This window comes from Triticum aestivum, chromosome 5D (genome assembly GCF_018294505.1).
Source record: "Triticum aestivum cultivar Chinese Spring chromosome 5D, IWGSC CS RefSeq v2.1, whole genome shotgun sequence".
Taxonomy (NCBI): Eukaryota; Viridiplantae; Streptophyta; class Magnoliopsida; order Poales; family Poaceae; genus Triticum; species Triticum aestivum.
In genome coordinates, this window is record NC_057808.1 from 553,221,527 (window position 1) to 553,232,380 (window position 10,854).

At 43.6% G+C, this 10,854-nt stretch overlaps 1 protein-coding gene across 1 annotated transcript; it reads right to left on the minus strand.

Moving 5' to 3' along the window:
- Nucleotides 1–7,275: 7,275 nt before the first annotated feature.
- LOC123126173 (4-hydroxyphenylacetaldehyde oxime monooxygenase-like) lies at nt 7,276–8,427 on the minus strand. The gene has a single exon (XM_044546555.1). It carries the CDS (start codon nt 8,353–8,355, stop codon nt 7,306–7,308), a length of 1,050 nt encoding a protein of 349 aa, XP_044402490.1. The 5' UTR covers nt 8,356–8,427; the 3' UTR covers nt 7,276–7,305.
- Between the last annotated feature and the right edge of the window lie 2,427 nt (nt 8,428–10,854).

Here is a 10,854-nt window from a genome sequence, read left to right on the forward strand (position 1 = left end):
TATTAGAATGTCCATGCGTTGCCATGGGCCATGGATATATGTATGCTGGTTGCATATATACTTCGGGAGGAAGGAGATATAATGCATGTCAATTTTTGCATGTATAGAAATGGTAGCCCACAACGGCGGGTGTACATGGTGGTCAGGGTGGGCCGCGACCACCCTTGGATTTTGAGACAGCCTATATACCTATAGATTCTAACTGGCCAGAAAAAAAACAGCCCAATGAACAGACCAAGCCCACATCGAAATTGCTCGTCCAGTCTTCGACGCCCACCGCGCCCTCGCACTGCTCGACCCTGCCGCCCAGCCGATGGCCGCCTCGCCTCGCTACTTGTGCCCATGCCGCCGCCCAGTCGTCCAGGAAGCTCCCGCCTCTCCTCCAGCCCGCCAGCCCGACCCTCGATCCAGCGCGCGCGCGGCACGCCCTTGTCCCAGCCCGCCGCTGCGCCTCTCCCCTGCCGGAGTGCCGGCTGCCTGCGCCCCTGCCACCGCCCGCCGGTCGGCTGCCTGGCGGCCCTGCCCTCACCCCCCTTCAAATCCGGCGGCAGCAAATAGTGAGGTACCGAAATCAAATACCCCAAATTCATGATTTACCCCAAATTTATGATTTAGGGTTTGCTTTTTTGCACTATGAAACATACATAATTATGCACTCATTTCGGCCTCAATTAGCTTTATTGATAGAAAGCAGTACTGATAGAAAGTAGTGTTCTTGTAGAATTGTTGAAGATGAAGAGGCCAGGGACATTGTTTCTCTTTTCTAGAGAGAAGCTATGAAGACAGGGAAGAAGAAGGCAGAGAATATGCCGGATGTGGCTGAAGAGCAAATAAGCGAAGTTGTGTGTATGCTGGTTGTGATCGAAGAGTAAACTGAAGAACCAACATTGTCTATGTCAAATGTGATTATAGAGCAAACTGAAGATGTGTCACTGCCGTCACCATCGGTTTATGATTTTAGCCGTCTTAAACATGATCATGGGGAAAGGCTACCCATTGCAAGTTATCGTATCAACGATCAAGACGCAATTTGAATAGCATATATTCTTAAAAGGCCATTCAAACCTTATGCACATGACTTAAAAAAGAACAATTAGGAGTAGAGAACGTTCATTCAATCCTTTGTGGCTTCATAATCATAGTTGACTTGAATATAGTATCAAGAAGGAATTTGCATTTTGCTTTGTGTGTTACTTGTTCAAAGAAAAAAACTAGTGGTAAGGGAACTGATGCAGTTACGGATGGTGGTTGGAGGAATTGGAATAGAGAGGATGCTCTTCTTAAGCATGTTGGTTGCGTAAGTGTGCATAATGCAGCTCAAGAGAGATATAACTTATTTGTGAATACTCGTGCAACAATTGATGATCTTTTTGTGAAGGTGAACAATGAGGATATACGTCTTTACAAGATGAGGTTGAAGTATTCACTTAGATGCTTGCAGTTTCTTCTTCATCAAGGATTGACATTTCGTGGGCATGATGAAAGTGAACAGTCTAGCAATAGAGGAAACTTCCTTGAGCTATTGAAGTGGCTTGCATTACATAGTGAGGAGGCGAATAAGTATGTTTTGAAGAATGCACCAGGTAACTACAAATTGACACCTCATCACATACAACAGCAGATTATTCAATGTTGTGCACAACTTACTAGAAAGCAAATTATTGATGAACTTCGTGATGAGCACTATGCTATCCTAACTGATGAGTCGAGTGATGTATCACATAAAGAACAACTAGCTTTATGCTTGCGTTTTGTTGATAAAGTAGGGAGGTCGTGTGAACACTTTCTTGGAGTTGTTCATGTAAGTGACACTACTTCATTGTCACTTAAGGAAGTAATTGAAACATTACTTACTAATCATGGTTTGATTATAACACAAATTCATGGGCAGGGATATGATGGGGCTAGTAATATGAGAGGAGAAATTAAAGGTTTGAAAACATTGATCATGAAAGAGTCACCTCCTGACTATTATATTCATTGTTTTGCACATCAACTCCACTTAATTCTTGTTGCTGTTGCCAAGGAAAATGATGATTGTGTGTGGTTTTTTGATCGAGTGTCTTTATAAAGTGTCATAATATATTTATTTTACATTTTTCAAAATATTTATATAAAAAAGAAAAAACATGTGCGTGCCTTCAACATGATGTCAGTGTGACGAAACTACAATGCTACTAGGCCTGCTACTACCAGGACCTTATAGGCCAGCTCGGCTTCTGTCTTGCTAAAGAGGAGACATAGACTTCCCCGAAATTCCATGAAGGAGCTTGCAGCGAGAATAGCTCTCATCTCGCAGTTTTCCTTTTGTTTGCTCTTTCTCGTTCGCTCGATCGGTCGTGTGTTGTTCACTAGTTCTCGTCTAATTTTTCCTATATTTTTAGTTTTATTTTTTTCTTTAATATTTTTCAGTTTTTATTGTTTCTCAAAGATTTTTTTTGTTATTTTGGTTTCCCTAGTTTTTTGTTGGGTTTCTCCGCTTTTTATTGGTTTTCTAAAAAAATGTCAGCTTTTACAAGTATTTTTAATTTTCTTTCTCTTTCTATGATTTCTTTGGTTCATTTTTACTTCTCGGTTTTCAATGATTTTTTTTCACTTTGTTTCAATGGTTTCCTTTTTCTCCTTTTGGTTTTATTTTGTTTCATTTTTCTTTCTTTTTGCACTCATTTTTCTGTTTTCTTTTTTGTTTGTTTTATTTGGTTTCTTTTTGGTTTTTACTTTTTACTTTTTTTTTTCATTTTTCTATATGTTTTATAACATGATACAAACACAGACGCTCATACATACACACATACACTCATCCCTATGAATGCACACACGCACACTCTATCGTTGTGGGCACCTCCAAGAGACTGAGCCGACACATCATCTTGAGATTCACGAAGTCACTTGAACTCTGCTGGGCTGGGGATACCACTATTCTCCTAACCATCCAACCATTGATTGGTTTGCTTCGTTTTTCTTTGTTTCATTTGGTTATCATTCTACATTTTTCATATACGGCCAAAACATTTTACTAATACACATTTAACATTTTTTTGAAATATAAGTTTGCTATTCTTTTAATACATGGTCAACATTTTTATACACATTTTTAACATATTTCAAATGCTTGATTAATATTTTTCAAATACAAGATTAACATTCTTTCAATACATGGTCGCTATTTTTCTATGCAGATTCTAATATTTTTCAAATACTTGATTAACATATTTCAAAAATAAGATTAACATTTTTTAATTCATGGTCATCATTTTTTCTATACACATTCAAAAATTTCCAAATGCTTGATTAACATTTTTTGAATTATTTTTTCAAATGCATTATTAAAATTTTCTAAGTACATGATCATATGTTTTCATAGACATTGTACATTTTTTGTACATAATGTTTTGTATACATAAGAAAAAAACTTGTATATGCATTTTATTTAAATGACTGGTTAATATTTATTTAATACATGGTCAAGATTTTTTTATACAAATTTTTGAATATTTTTCAGTTGCTTCATTAAAGTTTCTAAAATACAAGAATAATAATTTTTGGAATACATGGTCAACATTTTTTCTATACTCATTTTAACATCTTCAAATGCTTGATTAACATTTTTCAAATAAAAGTTTGAATTCTTTTTTACTACATGGTCAACATTTTTTCTATACACATTTAATATTTGTTTTTAAATGCTTGATTAACTTTTTTCAAATACTTGTTTAACGTTTTTTAAATGCTTGATTAACTTTTTTCAAATACTTGTTTAACGTTTTTTAAATGCTTGATTAACATTTTGTCAATACATTATCATCTATTTTCACACATATTGTATAATGTTTTTCGTACATTTTATGTATACATGAGAAACATTTTCTTTATATAAATTTAACATTTTTCTAATGCTTGGTTAAAATATTCGAAATTTTGATGTAAAGTTTTTTTTTTGTAATTTATGTATTTAGAATATTTGGAAGTATAACGAAAGTGACGAAACAAAAAAAAAACTAAGAATGAGGCGGTGGCCTCCCGCGCTGGCCCGGCCCACTGTGGCAGTACTTTTGCCATCTCAGCCAGGCGGGCGGGCCTGACCAGTTAGTGATGTCATCAAAGTCATTAGAATTTCTCGTTTGTGTTTTTGCCACTATCAATTTTTCAACGCGATGCATTTTACCATGTTTTGCAAAGTGGTGGTTCTATGCATTTTACTCCAGCCTATACACACATGCATGCACACAATCTATTCTCAGCCCCAGTCCAGCGGCCAATTTTGTCAGCTTACAGCATGCACGGATTAGCGATCAATTTTTTTTTACCTGGTGATCGACTAGATCAGCCTATATTTGCTTTCATCCAGGCATCTTTGGCAATTAAAGTACTGAATAATTACATATTTTTATTTTCATCTTTTGGTTTTATGTGCATCAGATTATGTATTTGTTCCATGTTCACTCTGCTGCTGAATTGTTTGGGTGAGATAGTAAGCATCGAGGATTTCAAGATAGTTGCTCGTTTTCTCGGCAAAAAAAGATAGTTGCTCGTTTGGAAGCAAGGTTCACTTCTTTTTCCATTTTATGTCCTCTACACAATCAATTGGGTGAGAGTACAATCAAAATTTTTCTTTACTCTCTCACAAGGCCACTAGTGGAAGTCATTCTTCCATCAACCTCCACCGACGAGTCAGTGAATTTGCCTCCCCTTCACGGCCAATGGCAGGGAGGGGATTCTTGGCAGTGGTGGAGCTACAGTGTTGTGTTAGGGTCAATTGACCCCGATGACCTTGGACCAAACCCTGTTACATACATACTCCCTCCGTAACAAAATAAGTAACTCAACTTTATACTAATTTTAGTACAAAGTTAGTATAAAGTTGAGTCATTTATTTTGGGACGGAGGGAGTACAACCCATAAAGAAAAAGGATGCGGTGGAAAAAAAAACTGACCCAAAATCACTAATTAAGGAGTACTCCTTTCAAAGGTCACTCCGCCCTCCCAGATTGCGACAAGTGGCGCACTGAGAGTTTTCTCTTTTTTCATAGATCCGTTTATTCAAAATATGTTATCTCTTAAATCGTGCATACAAATCTTGAACCGTTTTCACCGTCGGATTCCTCGCATCGAGATGTTCAAAACTAGATTCCATGTTGATAGGTTTTTACGAACTTTTTTTAGATAAAACCGGATGGAAAAACCGGCCGAGATAACCGTGCCTCTCACGCAAAAAAAACACGTTTTTTCGTTTCCGAGAGTGGAAGCAAAACAGTGGCTCCCGCGGAAGGAAAAAAGGGTTTTTTCTTTTCCGAGAGGCGCGGCTGCGCCCCTCGCGAAAGCAAAACTGTCCCTCTCGCAGAAGAAAAAAAATGTGTTTTTTTTCCTAGAGGCACGGACGTGCCTCTCGCGGAAGCAAAACGGTGACTCTCGCAAAAGCAAAACCGTCCCTCGCACGAAAGCAGAAATAAAGAAAACGGCTTTTTTCGTTTAAGAGTGCCCCTCGCAGAAGCAAAATTGTGTCTCTCGCGGAAGCACAATAATAAAAGAAAACTCGTTTTATCATTTCTGAGAAGTACGGCCATGCCTCTCACAAAATTCGTTCGAATTTTTTTGTCGAAAAGCTAAGAAAAACCGTTGGAAAATCGAAAGCAAAAAAAAGAGAAAATCATCTAAAAAGCAGAAAATGCGTGGGAAATAAAAAATCCGGAGGGAGCGTTCAGTGCGCGACACGTGATGACGGCTGAGAGCGCACCAAGTGATACGCTCACAACCCATCCCAAATGACTCTTGGGGAGGCTGCAAATGAGCGCTCCTCAGCTAGTTGTTCCCACCCCAGTGCAAAAAGGGCCCGAAAGGTAGCAGCCCCCAGTCGCACTTCCGATCGATCTCAGAAAATTATATCAGCCATCCTTAAAAAAAGAGTGACATCAAGAGTCAGGATCGCTAGTTCTCGTTCACGCCTGCGCTCGATCATGCCCCTATCGCCCCTCCTTCTTTCTTCAGGTGAAACAAGGACATTAGACATAGTGATAGGTGTGGAATTAGAAGGAAAACTAGTGCTACCGACATGTGTGATAGGTAAAGAAGAACCGTTGCCAATGGTGATATGAGTGGGAGTGTTAACTGAAGTGGAAGAGGATAGGTTACCGGGATGAGCTGTCATGTGCACAGTAGCACCCGAGTCCATGTACCAGTCGCCTCCACCTCCGTAGTGACTCGGCGACGGCGCCAAGTGTAGGGCGGCCGGAAGGAGGGGGACCCACGGTACAGGAACCGGCGGCGACGACTGGCCTCCATAGGGTGGCGCCTAAGCGGGCGCGCCGTAGCCACTGAGAGGTGGCGGAGCGAGCGAAGCACCGTATGGCAGGTAGGGGGTGCCGAGGAACGCCTGATGGCCCGCGGGACGAGGACCAAGGAGACCCGGTGCGGGGGCCGCGGGGAAGTAGACGGCGGGGGGCGCGTGGGGGGCCGCGCCGGAGGGCGCTGGCGGCGGGGCGGCGACGAACTGGCCGCGCCATGGGAAGGACGCCGACTGCTGCTGCTGATAGCCGGCACCACTGGCAGGCAGAGGAGGCAGCGCGGGGTACCCGTCAATCGGAGGAGGCAGCGCCGCGTGCACGTTGTAGTCCAAGGAGCTAGCATCCATGTCCGTATACATGCTGCAGTTCGGGGAGCCATCCATACCCGTATACACGCTGCATGCATGGGCACCTGCATGCATGGCCGTATGCATGTTGTAGGCCGGGGCGCCAGCCTGCATACCCGCGTCTGGAGCGAAACGCAGCGAAGCGAGCGGCTGGAGCGAAGCGGGCGGCTTGGAGCGATGCGGGCGGCTGGCAGGCGATGGAGCGATGCGGGCGGGCGGCAACGAAGCGAGGGAAGGAGAGAGAGAGTAGCAGCGGCCGGCGCGGTTGGCGCGCGGGCGGAGGCGGCGGCGGCAGCGCGGAGGAGGCGCGCGGTGGCGGCGGCGGCGTGAGGAGAGGCGCGGCGGCGGCGGCCGGAGATGAGGAGCGGCGACGGCGCGCGCGACAGGAGGCGCGGGCGGCGGCGGCTTGGAGCGGCGCGGCGACGGCGGCGGCGGAACAGAAGCGAGGAAAGTAACCTAAAAACTGATATCATAAACTGGTATCATGTAGACGAGATAGTTTGCAATACAATGATGATGTATTGATGGGGTGCTGGTGCACGTATATACAATACAGGGAAAGCCTCTACCTTAATTATATAAGATTAGGAGGTGGGCCACAACTTCAATACGCGTGCAATATAAAATACATACTCAACACGGCCGCATGGTCTCTTTGACGACCATCTTCAGGTAGGTTAGCTTGGGCAGGTCGTCCGGCTGGACCGGCAACCCCGAGTCCGGCGGCGAAACATCGCTGGCGGCCACCGCGGCCCTGATCTCATCTTGTGCCACCGGAGCATGGCCTTCACGTGGTCCCTCGTGAAGCCGTGCTCCTCACAGGCGCTGACGAAGGCGTCTACCAGGTCGCCGTCGCCGCTCTCTGGCTTGGGGCGCGCGGGGTCCAGGTGCTGCTCCAGCACCGCCTCGAAGAAGGCGTCGAGGTCCCTAAAGATTCTCTCTCGCCGCGCGATGATGCCGGCGAGCCGGTCGACGAGGCGGCCGGCGGCGTTGGGGAAGAAGTCTTCGGCCGAGAAGCTGGCCGACATGGCCATGGCCTCCTCGAGCACGTGCTGGAACTGCTCGTACTTGCGCGCGAACGCCTCCGCGGCGTAGATGCGCCCGTACGCCACGGTGCCGATGATGCCGTCGGCGACGCGGAACACGTGTTGGTCCATCGCCACCGGAGCCGCCGTCGCTGCCGCCGTGCCCAGGGTGGCCATGAGCCTGTCAACCTGCTGCCGACGCGCGTCCCATACGGAGCGGACGCCCCGCGGGCCGAAGAGCTCGGCGACGAAGAGCCTGCACATGTCCTGCCAGTAGGGGCCGTAGGGCGAGGAGGCGATGCTCTTGCCGTCGTAGGAGAGCCGCGCGGGGCCTGGAGACGCGAATCGGCTGCAGCAGTCGGCGTCGTGCGCTTTCATCACGTCGCGCGCCGCAGCAGCAGACGAGACCACCAGCGTCGGCACGGTGCCGAGGCGGAGCAGCATGACGGGGCCGTGCCGCTGGGCCAGGTCGCGCAGGCTGCGGTGCGGCAGCGGGCCCAGCTGGTGCAGGTTGCCGAGCACCGGCACCCGCGCAGGGCCGGGCGGCAGCCTCAGCCGTCCTCCCTCAACATTGCCCCTCGTTATCAGCAGCGGGTACGAGACGACGGGGAGGAGGAGGCCAGCGAGAAGGAGGAGGAGCTGCCATTGCTGGGGCAGCTGGGCGAATAGGTGCCACTGCGTGTGGAGCAGTGAGATCCCCATTGTTTCGGCCGAGGGTCGAGCTAGCTCTAGCTGCCTAGCTCACCGATGAGGTGCTCTGCTCGTGGACGGTATGGGGTTTATGAAGTGGAGTAGCAATGGCACTGTGCGTGGAAGTTGATGGACGTGGCAGGTGGCACAGTTGCCAAAGAGCATGTGGCATGCATGCATCATTTTGGTGATTAGTGAAGGCAAAGATACGCAAACAAATCATTTTGGTGATATTGCTTTTTCTTAGTGGATTTTGATCACCTTGCTCTTCTTTTTTCGGGATCATCTTGATCATTTGTACAGTGATCTAAACGCTCCTGAATTTCTTTACAGAGGGAATACATACATAAAACTGAATCTATATGCACCAGGCTAGTTCTCATCAGTGACACATAAATCTGAATCTTCTATCCAGGCCTAAAGAACCGGTCGTGAGAGAGATGCCGGATCTGGCGTACGTATCGACGCCGGCTCCCATACTGCCATCGCTGGGTCAGTGCAGTGGAGACTCCACGGATCTAGCGTCTCTCTTGACGATGGCTTTCCGACAACGATCCAGAGAGGCCGCATGCCTTCTCACCTCTCTCCAATGCTAGGTCTGACGGGCCGGAGCAAATCTGTATCATCTTGTTATGGTTGACATTGATTTTTCATCTTTTTTTGGAAACCAAAGGGTTCCTGCATTTCATTAAGAAGCAAGATGGCCCATTTTTCTTTTTTCTTTCTCTTTCATTTGTAAACATTTCATTGTGTTTTTCCTGGTTGCTTATGGTTTTATTTCTTCCTTTTCTATTTTAACAATTTAAATTTCGTATTTAAAAATGTGTGAACATTTTTTGAAATTCATGAGCATTTTTTGCGTTAAAGAATTCTTTTAAAAGTAATGAACACTTTTTGAATCACGAAAAGTTTTTGAATCGCTGAACATTTAAAATAAATGGAATCACTTTTGAATTTATAAAAAAAATTGAACATAAAAAGAGTTTTGGAATACGTGAAGTTTTTTTAATTCACGAAATGTTCTCCAAATCATGAATTTCCAATTCAGGGACAACTTTTGAGACTCGTGAACATTTTTAGAAATTTTGGATCTGAATGTGCAATCATTTTTTGAATTAGTGAATATTTTTAAATTAGATAACATTTTCTGAATCCATGAACATTTTTTGACCTTCACTACATTTTGAAATTTTGTCATCACTATTTGAAATTTGTGAAAAAAATACATACTGCAAAAAAATATTAGAGATATTTTTGAAATTTGGAACAATTTTTAAACTAGGATCATTTTTAAATGTGTGAATAGTTTTTAAAATTCAGATCATGTTTATAATTTGGATCATTTTGAAAATTCATGAACATTTTTTACATTCTCATGTATTTTTTGAAATCATAGACATTTTTTAGTTTTTAAAGAAGAAAAAATAAAAGTAAAAGAAAGGGAAAAGAAAAACAGGGCTCCATTTCGTGCATCGTCGAGCGGGCTTTAGTTTTTTTTTTGAGGAAAGGGGAGCGGGCGTTAGATTGCTTTCGACCGCACGCGTTGGGGAATAGAATCCCCCCTTTTAGAGATCCTTTTCCCGTTTTTTTTATAGTTTTAGGAACCTTCTGGAAAGTTTAGGTTCGATTTTTTCTTATTCCTGTTTTTCTCTTTCTTTTCTTCACGGTTTTTTATTTTTCTTTTTCCAAAAAATTGTTCCTCAAGTGTAAAATAATATCATATTTTCAAAAATTGTTCCCAAAATTTTAGAAAATGTTCAGAAATTTTATAAAGGTACATAAAATATTCGAACACTGGTTGGATTTTCAAAAAAAAAATGCTTGTTTTGAAAGAAATATTCATGTTTTGTAAATAAGAACTTTCAAAATTTGTCTGAGGTTTTAAAAAATCCGCGTTTAAAATAAATTGTTCACAAACTTTTAAAAAATGTTTACGTTTGTTCAAGGGATGTTCTCATAATTTCAAAAGATGTTCATGGCTAATGGGCTGACCTAGTCGGAGGTGCGCCAATGCGAAGTGCCGACTCTTTGAGGCCACATGCATCATATAGGAGGTCCCCTCGACCGGCTTGTATGCGTATTTGTACACAACAAGTTATAAAGTAATTTCAGTGCATGCATGAGGGGGGTGGAATTTACAAAGCGTAGAAGGGGCATATGCCACCCGGAAAATGACAATAGAGCCCGAGCTACAGGGAGCTCGTTCTTGAAATTCAAATTCCCACAGCGTAAAAATGTTGGAATTTATTTGTGGACAAACAACACATGTATACTACGTATGTAAAAAAATTCACAGCATTATGCTTTCACATGTGGCGTACAGAAAAAAGACTACGCATTTGTAAGTGGACCTTTTATTTTGTTGTTGGGCTAGATTTTTTTTCTACAGCCTACAAATCACAACATTTTAAAACAAAATATAACACGTTCTTGCAGAATACATATACGTTTCCATGGGGAAAAAATCAGATTATTTTGAAACTTTAAATATGTTTTTTGATTTTTTTTTTT